The 19,633-nt window shown below is 42.3% G+C and overlaps 1 protein-coding gene across 1 annotated transcript in view; it reads left to right on the top strand.

Annotated features, from left to right (window-relative positions):
- Positions 1-19,633, top strand: part of LOC136856534 (E2F-associated phosphoprotein-like) — a 218,839-nt gene that overhangs the window by 109,541 nt on the left and 89,665 nt on the right. Inside the window, 1 exon segment of the mRNA XM_067134377.1 lies at positions 12,608-12,761. Coding sequence (XP_066990478.1) covers positions 12,608-12,761 — 154 coding nt within the window.

The raw sequence follows: 19,633 nt of genomic DNA, 5'->3' as shown, positions 1-19,633 counted from the left end.
AGAAGAGACCATAGTAATATGAACATTTATATACCAGTCTCTTTAACAAATTGTCTATGCAAGTTGTTGGAGAAAATGGTAAATGCACAACTTACATGGCACATACTTGCAAATAAAATTTTAACTCCTTCCCAGTTTGGCTCACAACATAATCAATCTACATTAGATTCTCTATCTAATTTGGAAGACCACATACGTAAAGTATATGAAAGAAAGCAAATTACGGTAGCTGTCTTTTTTGACATCCAAAAGGCATACGACATTACATGGAGGTATGCAATATTAAAAACATTACATAATAATAACACGCAGCCATCTTCCTAAGTTTATTAAAAACTTTATGACTGATCACACATTCCAGGTGAGAATAGATAATCTTTATTCCAAGACATTTCCACTTGAAAATGGAGTTCCACAAGGGAGTGTCCTTAGTGGTACTCAGTTTATATTAGCAGTTAATGATATCAGTAACATGCTACCAGTCAGAATTAAAAGTAACCTGTATATGGATGAGTTTGCCATATATTATACAGCATCACGTATAAAGCGTTCAGAATGAATAATTAATAAAACCATAATAAAAATAGATGAATGGACCTCATCTGTAGGCTGTAGGTTTTCCATAGAAAAAACTCAAGCTGTCATGTTTTATAAAAATAAAAATTGGAAAAAGGCGAAGAAATAGAATTGAAAATCAGAAACCATTATATACCAATGGGCCAAACTGCAAAATTTTTAAGATTAATATTTGATGCACACCCAAATTGGAAAGCCCACATAACTTACATAAAATCAAAATGCAAAAGGGCGCCAAGTCTAATTAAAAAACTATCATACACAAATTGGGGAGCTGATAGACATACTCTTACCATACTGTATATAGCAACAGTGTTATCAATCATTGACTACAAAAGTGAAATACTGTATATGGTTCAGCGTCAGAAACAGCACTGAAAATATTAGATCCAATTCATAATGAAGAACTAAGAATATGCACAGGAGCATTTAGATCCTCACGAGTCTCCTCAGTACAAGTCGAATGTAGCGAACTACCACTGTTCCTCCACAGAGAGTTCATAACAATGAAAAAGTGCATAAAGAATCAAGATAAGTGATTCACCAACAAAAAATCTATTTGATCTAAGGGATATATATATAAACAATCATTGAGCTCCTTTCCCAATTAGAGCTAATAGATTGTTTGGGTCACTGAACATAGATATACAAGTACCTTCAACAGTGAAGTTACCACCCCACTGGACCATGAATAAATTAAGGGCTTGCACACAGTTGAAATATCTATCAAAAAGTTCCTCATATCCCCCAGAACACCATAGACAAAAAACCGTAGATCATATAAGAAAAACGTTCACATTACGCGATTTATACAAATGGGTCTAAATTACAACATGGAGTGGGATATGCAGCTATATCCAAGAACAAGTCATATCAGTTATCTTTGCCTAATAATGCCTCAGTCTTCACAGCAGAGTTGTGTGCAGTCACAGTAGCCATCAAAATCATAAAGCAAATATCACTCAATAATTTTGTTATTTTTAGCGACTCAATAAGCTCATTGATACATTTGTACAGAATGGCAGTAAAGATGGACTTCCCCCATTTTATCCACAAATAGGAAGTACAGAAACATTAGAAAAAGTATTGATTTTTGGAGTTCAGGATTTAATCGTAACAGAAGATTTGAGATCATCCTGACATGGCTTAGGATTGGCCATACCCGCTTCACTTATAGGTATATTTTAGAGGGAGCCAGTGCCCCAGTCTGTGCTCACTGTGGTGGTCAGCTATCCATTGTGCACATGCTGGTGCACTGTCCTAAATTTAATTGCCTTAGGGCAAAGTACTTACTAACTGGGAAGACTATTTTAGAAATTTTAATTGATGATGTTGAGGTAGATAACCTTATGAGTTATATGAAAGAATCTTGTTACTTTAATGCAATATGATTTCAGTATATTTAATAAAGATTCTAATCATATTTATTCTTATACTAAGTATATATTTTGAATATATAAGTTTAATATATACAGGCGGTCCCCGGTTTTACGACGGGGGTTGTTGGCATCGTAACCCGAAAATCGTCGAAGTCGGAAAATCGTCGAAAAATCAAAAATCATAAGAAAACCTACTTTTAATGCTCTGGGTGCATTGAAAACGATGTTAACTGCATTATTATTGAGTTTTACATCAAAAACCTTCAAATTATGATTATTCTGCCGTTTTGGGGCCATATTTCATCGGATCGCGTGACGACGCGTCGTAACCCGAACATTAAGCCGGAAATAATTTCTGATGAATATATTTGAAAGCGCCAGAACCTCGAACGTCAGAAGCCGGAACCGTCGTAAACCGGGACTGCCTGTACTTTTTTTGTTGGTTCTATCAAATATTCTTCATGTTTTATGTTCATATTTAACACTGAATTTTACTAGTATATCATCATCAACAAATTCATTATCAATCATATCATTTTCTGAGGGAGGCCCTGTGTCACCCGGTGAAATTCCTTCTTGCACGAATTTCTAGGTATAAATATTGCTAAATATACCAGAGAAAAAAGTTATCAGGAATGCTAGGGTTACTACCCCCAGATCGAGCGTCTTCTTATATCAAGAAGGCGTCGGTATGGAGAAGGGTGAGTGAATAAATCACAGCCACAGAACCACACTCGAAAGATATCCCAATGCAAAATGCCCCGGAAGAGCGAGGAGCCGTTCCAGCTCCCCACTCACCCGCTGGCCAAGCGGCGACCCCAGCGCCATCTGAACTCATTCCTTTTCTAGCACGTGATTGTTTTCACTGTTTTTCTGGTGGCTTGTGCTTTTGGCTGTTTTTTCCTGTTATCAACCATGTTGTCGAGCAGCTTTACTGTATCCAAGTTAAGTACCATCTTATTGTGGGGTTTTTATGATAAGTTTGGCTGTTTCAGCCCGTATTTATTAATTATACGTGGTTTTGTTATGACGCTACGGCGTCCCCCAGCCAGCCCTGTTGTCCGCGAGGTATGCTCGTCCAGCTTGTTCTGTTTGGGCTTTTCCTTGTTGGCTCTTGCTTATTTTTATGTCCCTAGGATTCATCCTGGTGGTTTTCCCTAAGCTGGGTTGTTTCGGTGTTTCTCAAACGATAATTTTGTTGACCGTATCATTGGGGTTCCCGCAATGGGTTCCCGTCATCTTCCCGCTTAGGTGACTCCCCAGGATGTTTCCCCTTGGACAGTTTTAGCATTATAATTATTATATTATTATTTTGCTAGTGCTTGACATCATGTTTTTAACTGTTTACTATTATTTTGTTACCGGGGGGCGTCAGGTTCAGTTTTACTGTTAACTTCCTGTCGCCTCTCTCGGTTAGGCTACGCGCCTAGCACAAGCACAATTTATTTTATTGTTTATGCACATATGATGGTGATTTATTATGCTGGTTATCTTATTATTGTGCCTAGTGTATATTAGGCTTGTTATTGCGCCTTTTGCCTCCTGCTCTCCCTTTCACCTGGGTTAGGTTAGGCGAGAGGAGGGGATCAGCAGGTGGAGGGAGTTTCTGTTGTTGTTCCATCCTCTGACCGTGGCTTGGGTTGTGGAGTGAGCCCCATAGTCCTCCCCCTTCTTTACGGAGGGGTTGAGGTTTTTTCTGTGGGTGTGTCTCCTCCATGCTTTTATAGCATTCCCTTCCGCTCGGCTCTGGTTGGTCTTCGACATGAAAATTTCTCTCCCTGTTGTTTCCTCATCCTCCCTTTCCTTCTCCCCTTTTTTTTGTCATAGGCTACGTCTATGTGTGGGGTGAGAGTATGGAGACCTTTAGCCTTATTCCCTTCCCTTTCGTTCGAGTAGGCCATGATCTCTCCAGCTAGTATTTTCTAGCGTGGTCGGGTTGCAGTTGAGCGGGTGAAGGCATCTTCCCCAGTCTCCTGTTTTCCTCTGCTCTGGCCTACTCCCTTCCTTCTCCCACCACCCCTACCCTGGCCTACCCTGGTCCAGCTTTTTGTCATCTTCTCGCGCGGTGACGTCGGTATCCGACGACCACCCCGAGTTGTGAGATCTTTCCTGGTGGAGGGATTCGCTCCCTCCCAGGGCTGGTCCCCGATGGCATTTTGCTGAGCTCAGTGTCTCGTTAACCCGCTCTCCTAGGATTGAGCAGGTGTTCGAACCTTCTCAGGGTTACTTTTCTCAGCCTTGTTCCGCGTTCGCTCTGGCGTTCGGGATGCTCTAGTTGGGTTGACTGGCGCTTACACCTGCCCTTGTGGATTTGTGGTGTTTTGTAGCCTCACCCTTCTTTTGTTCTCTAGCGGTTGAGGCTTGGGATCCCCCGGAGGGGGTGGTGCCGGGCTCCGGGGAGTGTGGAATTTTGTACCATTGTTAACCGATTATGTTACCATCCTCAGTATATGTATGCATTTATTTTGCTTCTGGTGGCTCACCCCGCCGTCGGATTTATAATTATTTCTGTTACTGTTATTAGAGTCCGGTGATCTTATCCTTGGGTTCCGCCGTCTTATTCCCGGCACCCCTTGTGGTAAAGGTCCCGTTGATTCGGCTCCCTCGTTCCGCCGGAGTATTCCGGCAGTCGGGGGGCTTTTTGCTTACCCCCTGACGGGGGTTTTTCATTCCGCCGGAGTACTCCGGTGGTACAACTTGAAAATACCTGCGCCTGCTTAGTTTAAGTTTCTTAGAGTGGGAGGTTCATTTACTGTTCACACTTACAGACTGTTCGTTGTGAGGAGCCCGGGTGTACCGCCACCCTTCACCAACCCTACGGGCATGTGGTGTGTCGGACCCACGCTGGCTGTGCGGTCCGGCTTGATGACCTAATCGTCTGGCATCCGGAGGGCTGTGAGGTTTGCTTCGCGCTTTATGGTGCTTCCAGGACGAGTCGGTAAGCTGCTTTCTTTCATTCTTCATGATAGTTACAGTTTGCTGCGTTGCTATATTTTTGTTTTAACGCCTAATATAGTTTACGGTATATTAGCCCCTCCTTGATTCCCTGCTCCCCCCTTTCAGGCCGATGAGTCCTCCAAGAAGGAGGCCCTAGAGTCTCTCCGTGTCTGGGTGGCTGGGTTTGGGAGGAACGTCCCGTCGGGGAAGCCCTATGTCCTCGACGGGAAGCTGAGAGATCTACTTTACCCCGGAGCCCGGATCGCTGCGGCCGCACCTGCTGATGTGGCTGCACCTATCATCGAGCAGATCCGGGTCGTGACCCAGCCACTCCTAGAAGATCCCCTTTACGCGGAGGTATCGGAGGACGTCGCCGCTCTGGACTTGGACCTGGAGCCCATGAACATTGTGCAGGACCAGGTAGGTAGAGAGGTAAGTGAGGCAGTGGGGGCGGGTGCCCTCTTTGATTCCCCTTCATCCTCTGTCTCTTCATTTCAGGGCTTTGCTAAGTCTTCTATCTTGAGGGACAGCGCTCCATCTACTGTCCCCAAGTTGAAGACTTCGTGGAAGGCGAAGGGCTTCAAGTCCTCGTCTTCCCGCAAGGCATCCCCTTTCCCCCCGTCGAAGCCAAAGGTTGCTGAACCTGTGGCCTCCGGGAGCAAACCAGGTACCTCAGGCAAAGGAGCGAGTAAGAGGGCGGCCAAACCCAGCCCTCCTTGCCAGCCTGCCTTTGACCCTGAGGCGTTTGCGGGGATGTTACTTGAGAAGTTCTCTTCGGAGGTGGAGGCCAAGCTCTGTAAGCTGACGGAGAGGCTGCAGAGTCAGGAGAATCATCTTGCCGATATGGCACGCTCCGGTGGGGCCGGACCGCAATACCAGATCCCTGACACTGCTACCCTCCCTCCTTTTGATGTTGGGAACCCGTGGCGTTTCGCTCTTTCCGCTATTCGCCATGAGGATACCTTGACCATTGAAGGACTAGGTACCAGACGCCTGGAGGAGCTGGAGTTCTTCCCGGCGGATCTCTTGCCCCCCTACCCAGGCTTCGTTAGGCTGACGGAGGAAGCTTGGGTACGCTCGGACAAGGTCCCTAAGGAGACAGTGATCTTCCCTAGGGATCAGGCGCAATCTGCTCTCTTGTGCACCTTCTCCGAGTGGCGGGCGGAGAACACGAAGTTGACCCCCTTCAAGGGCAACTACACGATGTTTTCCCTCGGGGATAACCTACCCACTCCCTGCCTGAACAAGGTTGCTATCGCAACCGCTCAGGCTTGCTTGGATGACAAACCCTTGCCTCAGCTTAGGGAATCAGACCCTACATCTCTGATCTTCCCAGGGGGTGATGACTTCTGGAAGGACGCTCCGTCCACATTTACTGTTGGTAAATTGACGCAGATTGCGCTGGGTGTCGAACCAGTTTAGTGAGCAGCTTCCTAAGATCCCGGAAGCTCTCCTGAAGGCTGAGTTCGAGGCACGGTGTCGTCTGAGCCGGTCTCTGAACTCGCTGTGCCTTTCAGAAGCGACCGCTGTCTCCTTTGCTGAGGAGCCCTTGTTTCAGGTCCTGACTAAATCCCTGTTAGCAGGGTTCCAGTCGAACCTGTACGACTTCATGGTGGCAAAGATGAACTGCCGTAAGTTCATCTTCACCGATGCCACCATTTGTCATGAGCCTAATAGGCTCATGAAGAGCTCTTTCTGGGGGGAAAATCTTTTCCCAGAAGATGAAGTCTCCGGTGTCCTGGGCGAGGCAACCAGGGCCAACCAGAGTCTGCGCTCCCGGTGGGGTATCTCCGCCTTTAAGCGGAAGGCCCCGGAGTCTAGCGGTTCCCAGAATAAGCCTGGGAAACGTTATAGAAGGCATAGGAGACCACAACACCAGACAGTAGTTCAGGCAGTTCCGGTCTCAACGGTGAACCAACCGTCCACCTCCAAGGCTCAACCCCAACAGTATGTGCTGGTTCAACCAGCCCAATCCCTTGCTGCGCCTACATACGTCTCCTCACCGGCGTACAACCCTACCTATGAAGGCCGTGGGGTCTTTCACGGCCTTAATAGGAGCACAAGGTGGGGTAGAGGCCAAGCTCCCTACAGAGGTAGAGCTGGGGGAGAAGTGGCCGTGGTAGAGGGAACAAACCTGCTTCCTCCCATTGAGACCAGTCAGGTAGGTGGACGCCTATACTGGTTCAGAGACCAGTGGTCCTTCAGTCCTTGGGCACACAGCATTGTGTCCAAGGGCCTGGGTTGGAGCTGGATCAGGGACCCTCCTCCCCTGACCAGGTTTCATCAACCCTCCTCCAAAGCTCTACAGGACTTTGTGACGGAGCTTCTCAACAAGAGAGCAATAAAGAAAGTGAGGCACCTCAAATTTCAAGGCAGGCTGTTCACTGTCCCCAAGAAAGATTCCGGCCAGCAAAGAGTGATTCTAGATCTGTCGCGTCTAAATCTCTACATACAATGCGACAAATTTCGCATGCTTACAGTTGCCCAAGTACGGACTCTACTGCCGCGTGGAGCCGTCACCACCTCTATCGATCTTTCAGACACTTATTATCACGTCCCGGTTGCGCGGAACTTCTCTCCCTTCCTGGGTTTCAGACTAGGGAAACAGGCCTACTCCTTCAGGGTCATGCCCTTCGGGCTCAATATAGCCCCCAGGATATTCACGAAGCTGGCGGAAACAGTTGTTCAGCAGCTACGGTCCCGGGGGATATCTCTAGTAGCATACCTGGACGATTGGTTAATTTGGGCCCCATCCATACAAGAGTGTCGGAAGGCTACAGCTATAGTGATCGAGTTCCTGGAGTCCTTAGGCTTTCAATTGAACAGGAGAAGTCCCGCCTGGCTCGAGTCTCGGTTTCAGTGGCTGGGTCTCCAGTGGGACCTAACCTCGTACAGGCTATCCCTTCCGCCGGCCAAGCGGAGGGAGATAGCCGCCGCTACCAGAAAATTTCTGAAGGGTAATGCTGCATCCCGCCGGTCTCAAGAGAGGATTCTCGGCTCTCTTCAGTTTGCTTCAGTAACAGACCTGCTCTTGAAAGCAAGACTAAAAGACATAAACAGAGTGTGGCGGAGACGAGCCAATGTCAGGCTCAGAGACAGGGTCTCTTCAATCCCGCAAATCTTGAAGACAAGACTTCGACCATGGTCCGTAGTCAAAGGCCTTTCGAAGTCTGTCCCCCTTCAATTTCCTCCCCCAGCTCTGGTAATCCACACAGACGCTTCATTGCGGCTGGGAGGGTACTCACCAAAACAAAAGTACAAGGGACATGGTCTACAATGTTTCGACAGTTCCATATAAACACCTTGGAAGCTATGGCTGTGTTTCTAACTCTGAAGAAACTTTGCCCCGCCGGCCAGATTCACATCAGGCTGGTGTTAGACAGCGCCGTGGTGGTTCATTGCATAAACAGGGGAGGTTCCAAATCGGGTCATGTAAATCAGGTGATGTTAGCCATCTTCTCCCTGGCGAACAAGCACGGCTGGCATCTGTCAGCCACCCACCTTGCGGGGGTGCGGAACGTGGTGGCGGATTCCCTGTCCAGAACTACTCCATTGGAGACGGAGTGGTCTCTGGACGGGGAATCGTTCAATTGGATATGCCGCCGGGTTCCGGGACTCCAAGTGGATCTGTTCGCCACAGAGAGCAATCACAAGCTTCCCTGTTATGTGGCTCCCAATCTGGATCCCCATGCCTACGCCACGGATGCAATGACTATAGATTTGAACAATTGGGAGAGGATCTACTTGTTTCCCCCAATAAACATGTTGTTGAAAGTACTACACAAACTCAGGTCATTCAAGGGCCAACTAGCCCTGGTAGCCCCCCATTGCCTGAAGAGCAACTGGTTCCCTCTGCTTCTGGAGCTCATGTTGCGGTGTTATCGGATACCCAAACCCAGACTGACCCAAGTAGTACAAACCAAGACTGAGTCAAGTTCCTTAAGAATTCAAAATGCCCTAGTTTTGTGGACTTTATAAAATTTGCTGCTAAAAAGGGAGCAAACATTGACCCCGTTAACACTCTGTTTCTAGAATCCGATAAGAGAGATTCTTCTCCCAGGCAATATGATTCAGCAGTCAAAAAAATTAGCATCCTTTTTGAAGGCATCTGAAGCTTAGACTATGACAACTAACCTAGCAGTTACATTCTTTAGATCATTGTTTGAAAAAGGCCTAGCTCCGGCCACTATTACTACAGCTAAATCAGCCTTGAAGAAGGTATTTTTGTATGGCTTCAAGATTGACCTTACAGATTCATACTTTTCCTCCATCCCTAGAGCATGCGCCCTTTTGAGACCGGTAACACACCCACATTCGGTTACCTGGTTCCTAAACGATGTTCTAAAGTTGGCCTCTGATACTGATAACTCACAATGCTCTTATCTGGATCTGTTAAGGAAGACTTTGTTTTTGATTAGCTTAGCTTCAGGTGCCAGAATCTCAGAGCTGTCTGCTCTCTCTAGAGGTGATGATCACATTGATTTCTCCTGTCGGGAGAAGTTCTCCTTTCCCCTGATATTACGTTTCCAGCGAAAAATGAAGACCCTCAGGACAGGTGGTCCCCCTGGAAGGTGGTGCCTCTTCCACAGGACCGGTCCTTGTGCCCAGTCTTTACCTTAAAAGCTTACTTACAAAGAACTCCTCAGTGTATGTCGGGTCCTCTTTTCATCAGGGAAAAAGGTGGAACTCTCTCTCTGAATGCTATAAGACAACAAATTCTGTATTTCATTAAACAGGCCAACCCGGATTCAGTTCCTAAGGTTCATGATATCCGTGCGGTAGCTACCTCTACTAATTATTTTCATAATATGGATTTTGCTGAACTTAAAGTATACGGGATGGAAATCACCTCTAGTATTTAAACGCCACTATCTAAAATCACTCGAAGCTCTGAAATTCTCTACAGTGGCTGTGGGGAGTGTCATCCCCCCACCTTAATTATCCTTAATTATCCTTAACCCTAATCCTTTCCCCCCGCCCGCCTGCCTCATTTATTTATCATGCCTCACTGCCTTGCTCCTCAATATTGATACTAGTATTGCTATTATTATTGTTTGTCTTGGTGATTGTGTTCTGTTATGCTGTGTATTTAGATTTAAGCCTAGAGGTACTTGTGTTATTTTATTTTATGCATTGTGTACCTACATTTTGATATTGTTTAAGGTATATTATGTACTCCTTATGTATAATTAATGTGCACCTATCTATATCATTGTATTGTTGGGTGTTTTTATTCCACCAGTAATTACCTGTAATTTGTTTATCTTTGCTTTACTGAGATCGCATATTAAATCTAATTTGTTCATAGCATGTTTTTGTTCATGATCACCTTTTTGTTTATTTTGTATCTTGGCAGGCTTGGCATGATTCTCCTTTACTATTTCACCGGGTGACACAGGGACGAACTCAGAAAAGGGATTTTGACAAAGGAAAAATCTATTTCTGAGGGAGGCCCTGTGTCACCCGGTGACCCTCCCAGTATCTGGTTTCCCCTGCTTTGGCATGCCAAGCCTGGGGTGGTGCTAGACTGGAATGAGTTCAGATGGCGCTGGGGTCGCAGCTGGCTTGGGCGGGTGAGTGGGGAGCTGGAACGGCTCCTCGCTCTTCCGGGATTTTGCCATTGGGATATCTTTCGAGTGTGGTTCTGTGGCTGTGATTTATTCACTCACCCTTCTCCATACCGATGCCTTCTTGATATAAGAAGACGCTCGATCTGGGGTAGTAACCCCAGCATTCCTGATAACTTTTTCTCTGGTATATTTAGCAATATTTATACCTAGAAATTCGTTCAAGAAGGAATTTCACCGGGTGACACAGGGCCTCCCTCAGAAATAGATTTTTCCTTTGTCAAAATCCCTTAATTTATATATTTCACCTTCATAATCTTGATGGGTTCCGGTGCTTGGTCTCAAGACCTAAATTTCATTGTTTACATGTTACTACTCAAAAAATTTTCACAGAAATTAAAATGCACAAATTGTATAGTAACTGAAAAATATTGAAATATGTTTTTGTAGGGATTAAAGGAAATGAAAACTTCAGTCCACATGGCAAGAGCAAATTTCCCAATTAGTGATTCATCATTAAAAACAATGACGTAAATAAATGGCAAAATATATTTGGTAATAAATTGAAACAGATAAAATCCAGTGTTGGAAAATGGTCATCATGTCAGAGAGAGAGACACAGACCAAGTAATTTCATCCGAATAACTAAAGGCCATACTCGTTTGACACAGGGGCACTTGATGAACAGTCCATGTGGCCCCCTCCCGAATGAAGCAAAGTGTTGATAGTCATCATGTGTTGTGTGACTGTCCAAAATATAATTGTTTTGGAAATAAATGGAAGGGGGAAATTTTGTGAGAATCTTTACATTTTCAGTCATTCCAAAGCATTCATGAAGTGATACAAAATATAAAACCAAGTTTGATGAAAATCAAAATTTATTAACTTTAATGAAAAAAAATTAAGTAATTTTTCTGAATTTTAATTTTCAATATTATTAAATTTTAATTTTGCTTTTTATCTTTTATTTTTTTGTATGTAGAAACAAGTAAGGTAGGTTTGTGTACTGTTGGTATGTGCATTTTGGAGAAGCATCCTTTTCATATCCATAACTCCTTTCTTCTTACCTTTTCCATAGGTATCTGGAGTTACCAACCTCTTTGCTTTAAGGATTGGTAAGTGTTCATAAATTGTTTTAATTTGTGAAGTGAGCTTTGATGAAAAGCTCTGAACTAAAAGTTTGATGAATCAGTTTGTCACTGTAAGAAGCAAAGAAATATTACATAAAATTATTTTTTACTAAAAAGGTCCCTGGTATGTCCATCTTTTTTTGACTTTCTGTTAATTCGTAGGTATCAGAACTTTTTGTAAGGTTCATCATGAACTACATGAATCAAATTCCATCTCGAGAAAGTTCAAAATTGTTATGTTCCAGAATGTTAATTCTCAGAACTTTTGGGCATCATACGATCTCCATCTCGAGAGAAGTTCAGTTATGTTCCAGAATGTTAAGGTATATTTCTTTCATGGACAGCAGCAGTATAGTAGGTTTGCAGTGAAATAAATAAATTTTTTTTCAAGAAAGATTTACTTTTATAAGCACACCACCTACAAGGGCTGAGAGCTATCTTTCTTTTGTTCCATATTAAATATTTCAGGTTTCTGCTCAGTACAAAAAAGGCTATGTAAAAGAAGTAGGTTTTTATTAAAAAAATAGTGTTTTTAAGAATTTGAATGTTGTGTTTGTTACATCCAGTGGAGTGTATACTGGCACTACTTTTGTCTTGTATGTTTGCTTTTCATTTTTTTTCCTTTAAATTGTATTTTCATGCCACAGCATAAATCAAAATATTTGTCTGGCAAACTTTGCAATTGTGTCAACAAAAAAAGAAGGCTTTCTTTTACCTACAGTCTGTCTCAGACACAAGGCAGATGTGGATAGGATTTCATGGCTCATGGATTTGGCCTGTATTATGAATTTGTATTGTAAAAATAAATTTAATTTTCTGAAAAAATTCATTTCTATCATTAAGAAATTATATTCATGTGGATTTATCTATAGATAAGGATCTACAATTGAAATTTATTGAGATGATTGAAGGAATATACAGTATTTTTCTCTGTCCAACATTTCTTTTATTATTGGAGATAATTTTGATATATTAATAAATAATGCTGAGTTATCCTAAACAACAAGTACGTTTTCAGAGTCGCTTCAAAAGTATTCTGGTCTTGAAGGGAACAGAGGTAACAAACAAGTCCTGTCAAATGGGGAGTTATTTTATGATCCTAAAATGGATGATGACGATCAAGAATGGATCAACAAATTGAGAGGATCATACAAAATCAAGGATGTAAAAAGGTGAAAATTTCAGTGATGTTACAAAATATTAACACCTCCTCAATATTACTTCGTTTCATTGTTCTGGCTTGTGTTTATCTCTCTCTCTCTCTCTCTCTCTCTCTCTCTCTCTCTCTCTCTCTCTCTCTATATATATATATATATATATATATATATATGTGTGTGTGTGTGTGTGTGTGTGTGTGTGTGTATATCTAATATATATATATATATATATATATATATATATATATATATATATATATATATATATATATATATATATATATATATATATATATAATATAATATATATATATATATAACTTATATATATAGGTTATATATCCGGATATATATGCATATATGCGATATTTTTATATATAAGTTTATATATGGTCTTTAAAAATGCTAATAAATGTTTACTTCCAGAGTTTAAGTACTAAATACAGTATGACCCTAATCATGCCCTAATATATATATAAGCTAATATTTTAAATGAACAAAAGTTAGTGTAATTTTCGAATTTAAAATTTAGTTAAGTTTATGGTCTTTAAAAATGCTAATAAATGTTTACTTCCAAAAAGAAATACAGTAAATGGTTGACTTTTAAATGAACAAAAAGTGTAATTTCATTTGAAGTACAGTAAATGGTTGACATAAAAATTGAGTACTGCAGTTTCATAATAGCGCATTTACAGTAGGTGTGTACGTATACTAATGTCACCCCTAATTCATGGGATGCCGTTTTCTTTGTCACTTAGAGTAAAAGCCGTTTTCTTTGCATCACTAGGTAAAACGTCTTGAATCACAGTCATAACAGAGGCACAATTGAATAAAATATCGAAAACGTGTACATAATGTTCGTAGAAGGTAGTACAGTACAGGTAAAATTCAATCAGTTTAAAATTATATACAGTACTGTACAGGTAATGACGTACAGAGAAATAATAAGTTGTAAAAATATGTTTGAGTGCTAACTATGAGAGAGAGAGAGAGAGAGAGAGAGAGAGAGACGTACGCATTAAAAATATTGGATTGTAATAAAAAAAACAGTAAGTATGGGTACTCACCAGTGATGAATGTTGATTTGAAGGTGATGATGAATAAGCTGTGCAGTCCGATGAATGTCAATGATATGACTGCACAGTGTACTTGAGGAGTTACAGCTCCTCAGAGTCCTCCTCTTCAGATAGAGGAAACTCTTCTGCCAGGACTACAGGTACTTTTTCCGGGGATTTTTGGGGTGGGGGTTCTTGCGAAGGTTTGGGTTTTGGGTTGAAAAACCAAGTTATTTTGCTCTGCTGCTGCTGTTTTTTCATTGTCTGGTAGAGGGTTCTGTATGTCTCCATGGCTGAATCTACTGCATTTTTCGTTTTCAGAGCACGTTCAAACTGCGGATCCCACTCTTCTATATATGATAGCACCTGCTGTTGTGCCCTCAGGATTATCCCAAGACGATCAGTTGAAAGACCCTCATCATCCTCTTGTTCTTGAGCTGATTCTTCTTCCTCTTCACTTGCTGACTTGGTCAGCTCAAGTAAATCATCATCTGTCAGGGGGTCAGAGTGGGCATCAATGAGAGTGTTGACTTCTTCTTCGGTGCAATCAGTAAATCCTTCACCCCCAAGCAATTTTGCCAGTTTCACAGCCTTGTTGACAGCCCCATTGTGAATCTCCTCTGGCGAGAAGCCCTTGTAGTCATGGACTGCATCTGGCCACAGTTTTTTCCAGCATGCATTGAGTGTTTCCTTTTTCATATCTTGGAGAGCAGATTGAATTATTGAAAGGCACGATGCTATGGTGAATGTCTTCCAATATTCTTTCAAGGTGAAGTCCTCCATCGCATCCATTGCATTAACCAGGTGTTGCAGAGCGTTACGTGTGTAGAGGGCCTTAAATGCACGGATCACGCCTTGGTCCATAGGTTGTATGAGAGAGGTGGTGTTGGCAGGGAGGAATTCAATCTGCACACCATCATGCGACAGATCTGTGAGGTGCCCTCCAGCATTGTGCATGATCAGCAACACCTTAAATTCAAGGCCTAGGTCGGAAAGGTACGTCTTCACTTCAGGGATGAAACACTGGTGGAACCAGTCGGATGCTAAGACTTTGGTTATCCAGGCCTTGGGGTTATGCATCCAGCAGACAGGCAGGGTATTCTTATTTTTATTTTTGAGGGCCCTGGGGTTTGCAGACTTATAAATCAGGCCTGGTTTGAGCATATGGCCAGCAGCATTCCCACACGTGATGAATGTTATTCTGTCTTTTTGTGCCTTAAATCCAGGAGCTTTGGCCTCGTCCTTCATCAGGTATGTTCTTGACGGCATTCTCTTCCAGAATAGCCCAGTCTCATCCATGTTGAAGACCTGTTCAGGCCTGTATCCCATTTTTTGGATGATTCCTTTGAAGGTTTCTGGATAGCTCTCTGCAGCCTCTGTGTCAGCAGATGCAGACTCTCCGTGCAACTTCACACTCCTGATGTTAAAACGCTTTGCAAACTTGTCAAACCAACCCCTGCTGGCCTGAAAACTTCCACGGTCTGGTGATTTTGATGTTCCTGGCTGCGGTTCTTCTGTACCCTCCTCGACAATCTTATTATAAAGTTGCAAAGCCTTCTCCCGAATCACATTTCCCTGCAAGGGGATGTCTTTTTTACGGCAGTCTTCTATCCATAACGAAAGGGCAGATTCCATCTTTACAATGTTTGGATCTCTCTTGGTCGAAACCTGCTTTGCTTTACTGAGGTAGCTCTTGGAGACCATTTTCCGAATTTCCACCTCGTTCTTCTTTATAGAGCGTACAGAGCTCTCATTTATCCCCAACTGCCGCCCTATGCTTGAAGCAGTCTGACCAGATTTCAACATATCTAGCACTTTAACTTTTTCTTCTATGGTCATCACCTTCCTCTGCTTCTTAGGAAGACTGCTAGGAGCTTTAGAAGGAGCGGGACATTTAGGCATCTTGATGATTAAATGTAAAAACACTGAAATACAGTACTTGAGCACAATTTCTCACAACCGCACGAGATACGTACTAAGCGCGTTATAACTGATGCTGACGCATTCTAACAGTCGGCGAACTCTGGCCTGCTCTATGATTGGCTACCTCTTATTCTTGTAGCCAATGGCATGTCTCTATGGCGCCTACGTCATCGCCCAAGCCAGATACATTTTGTCGATGAGATTGGGGTTTCATAATAGTTAATTTACTACTGTATTTTATACAGTAATACAGATGCACTAGCACTTTTCTTCAAAGTTAACAAAGTCATTTTCACAGAACGACAGTAATACAACTCTTAGATATGTCTCTGATATGTTTTAGTATGTTAATGAATTCATTTTATCAAACGAGCAAGGCTGAACAACCTCATCTCCAGGTCATGTGAGGTAAGGCTTGGCAAACTGGCTTAGTACAGTAACGTACTTCTTTTGAATCGCATTTATGTGCAAACCTATAAATACAAATTTACCATTCTGATTTTACACCTAAAAACACGTAAACTTATAAAACAGTACTTCAAAAATTAAACATATTTTCTGCAGGGGGTATCATCTTTGAAAAGTGCAGTAACTTTGTGATTGGGTATCACATCTTGTAAAAGTACACCAACTGAACGTGCTGTAATTACATGCCCATACAGATTGCACCAGCACTTTTCTCTGAGGTTAACAAAGTAATTTTCAAAGAATGACACTTATACAACTTTTAGTTACATCTCTGATATTACATTAACGAATTCATTTGATCAAACGAGCGCGGCTGAACAACCTCATCTCAAGATCATGTAAAGTCGTCCTAGTGACAAAGCCTTTGCGTGGACATAATACTTGTATGATATTTATGTACAAAAATATAAATTTTCCATATCGATTTTACAGTTAAAAGCATGAAAACTTATAAATGTACTGTACTGTACTTTAAACATTAAACAAGCATTTTCTGCAGGGGTATCATCTTTGAAAAGTGCAGTAACTTTGTAAATGGGTATCACATCTTGTAAAAGTACACTAACTTTGCATCATATTTATGAATGTACAAAAATAAAAATAATACATTTTTCATACAGATTTGACACATAAAAGCATGAAATGCATTTTTCATACAGATTTTACACATAAAAGCATGAAAATTTATAAATTACTTCAAAAATTAAACATAACCACGTCTGCCGGGTTTCTCAAGAATTTCGCTTGTCTGTGAAAAAATCGCGTATGCCAATTAGTTAGGTTCCAGTGAAAAGTTCGTGTGTGTGTGAATTTCTGCGAGGTCGAATCAAGTGTAAGATCGAGGTATGACTGTATATATATATATATATATATATATATATATATATATATATATATATATATATATATATATATATATATATATATATATATAATATATATATATATATATATATATATATGTATATATATATATAAGATATGTATATATATGATATATATATATATATATATATATATATATATATATATATATATATATATATATATATATATATATATATATATGTGTGTGTGTGTGTGTGTGTGTGTGTGTGTGTATATATACTGTATATATACAGTATGTACTGTATAATATATATTTCTGAGTTCGGACCTGTGTCAGCCGGTGAAATGTCCTTTAGAGCACACATTTCTAGGTATAAATATTGCTAAATATACCAGAGAAAGAAAGCCAACAGGAATGCTGAGGTTACTACCCTCAGAGCGATCACCTATTATGTAACAGGTGTCGGTATAGAGTAGGGTGAGTGAATTTGTCCACTACCACAGGACCTAACTCTGTAGAATGTCCCAATGTCAAAACCCCCGGTACGAGAAGAGCCGTTCCAGCGGCAACTCACCCGGACCTGTACCTGACAACCTGAGCGCCACCTACCCTCATTCCTTCTTAGCACGCGTTTCTGTTATCACGCTTTTGCTTGTGCTCTGTATTCTTCGGCTAATTTGGAATATCATGTCTTCCGTCACTGAAATCACCGCCACTAAGTTAAGTACTCCTCTCCTAGCGGGGTTTTAGTTGTATCAAGGCTGTATTTGGCCCTTAATTTAATAATTATTGGGTCAAATATCGGGCGTTCCTCTGCGTTCGCCCGTCCCCGCCATGATGACCTAGCGGTACACCTCTATAGACCATTTCAGTAGAGGTTTCGCTGGGTCATTTACATTAATGTTTTGTCTTACATTTGACGTTACCCCTTCAGGAAGTTCATTTTGGGGAACTTTATCTACATTGAGCAGGCTAGTGTGCTGGTATTAATACTGGTGTTAGTATCAATTCTTTAGGGAGCGCCCTCCCATGGTTTTATGCTCTTAACCCCTTCATAAAGAATTTTTTGGCTTTCGCTCGAGTAGATTTTGTTCCCCAAGCTGGTGCTGTCTTACAGTCGGTTTTTCTGAATTGTGATACAGTGGATGACATGGATATTTATGGATTAATATTACCTTAGCTTGGCGTCAGGAGCGGCCATTTTGGTTGCCCACTTCCTGTTCGCTTCGCTCGGGTAGAATATACCCCTAGCACAAGCATTTATTATTTTATAATGTTGATTTGTTTATGTATTGATGTATTGTTGTTGGTTAAATTTTAGCAGTATATATTTATGATTTGTGGTACTAGCCTGACCCTCTCGCCTTAATCGGTGGGTTAGGCTACGTAGGTTAGCTTTGCTCATTGACTCTGCTCCCTTCTCTCCCGACTTTGTCGCTTGAGTCGTGGAAGGAGGTGTGAGCCGGTGAAGGGAGCGCTACGTTCGTTCCATCCGTTGTTCCGTATGTTTTGGGTATGCTTGGATTCTCTGTTAATCCTACTCCCCCTCTAATGAAGGGAGAAAAGTGATTCGCAATGCATAGCCCTGTGCCCTACATGTCGGTCTTCGGTTGGCCTTCTGAACAAAAATTTTCTCCCCTTCACCATTCCCCCCTACCTCCCCTTCCTCCACTCTCTCCCTTTTTTCCCTTTATAGGCTTCGTCTTCAGGGAAAAGATGTGAGTTGGGTTGCAGTAATCCAATGTGCTTAGCCTAACCTCTCTTCATAACTTCTGGCTAGTGTCTTCTTCCCCCTGCGGGGGGAGGCTCGGTACAATTCAACACCCGGTAAGGGGGTTGCGGTCAGTGTCTGATGGTTTTCCCCACTCAGTTGGCCTTAGTATCGTGACACAGCCATGTCGTTACTCCCCCACCTTTCCCCTGTATAGCAGGTGAGGTGTTATCCCTCCCCGTGTGTGGAGCGTCGTCCTCTCGGGGCTGTCACTCTCTAAGGGGGGGACCTAGACGGGTCTCCAATCAGAGGTTATCCACCCTCCTGGTATCCGTTTTAACCTCGCACACCTCGCTAGTGTTTCGTTTGTTCGCATCCTCATTGGTTCGCGAAACTCCAGACACTTTCAGGGCCTACACAACCCTAGCTGACTCCATTGGTACCCCCGTTACCGCTAGCCTTTTCCACTCCGGTGGTCTTTGGTTTTAGTAGGTTGGCTTTACTCACTTTTGTTCTCCTATGGACGCACGAGAACTGCTCTAATAGTGAACCACTCCGCCCCTACATCGTAACCAATGGCGGGGTAGCGGGTTTCAGGGGTCTCAGTACTGAATGACATGTCCAGTTCTTAAAAACTGCTATTCCATGTATTTAACCAGCGAATTTTCTGCCGGTCTCCGGCACCTATGGCAATTTATATTTAATTCTAAGTGCGCATAACCTTAGGTTAAGGTATATATATCATTCACGTCGGATTATATCCGGCGTCACTTAACTTACTCTGTCATGTTGCATGATTTTAGGTTAAGGTATATATTATTTCCGTCGGGTTAACTCCGGTGTTCCTTAACTTATTTGCCATGAATAATATATTTGTTTTGCTTCACCGGACGGCTCCGGT

This window comes from Macrobrachium rosenbergii, chromosome 36, assembly GCF_040412425.1.
Source record: "Macrobrachium rosenbergii isolate ZJJX-2024 chromosome 36, ASM4041242v1, whole genome shotgun sequence".
Classification (NCBI taxonomy): domain Eukaryota; kingdom Metazoa; phylum Arthropoda; class Malacostraca; order Decapoda; family Palaemonidae; genus Macrobrachium; species Macrobrachium rosenbergii.
Note: the sequence above shows the minus strand (reverse complement) of the source record. Positions and strands in the feature narration are given on the sequence as shown.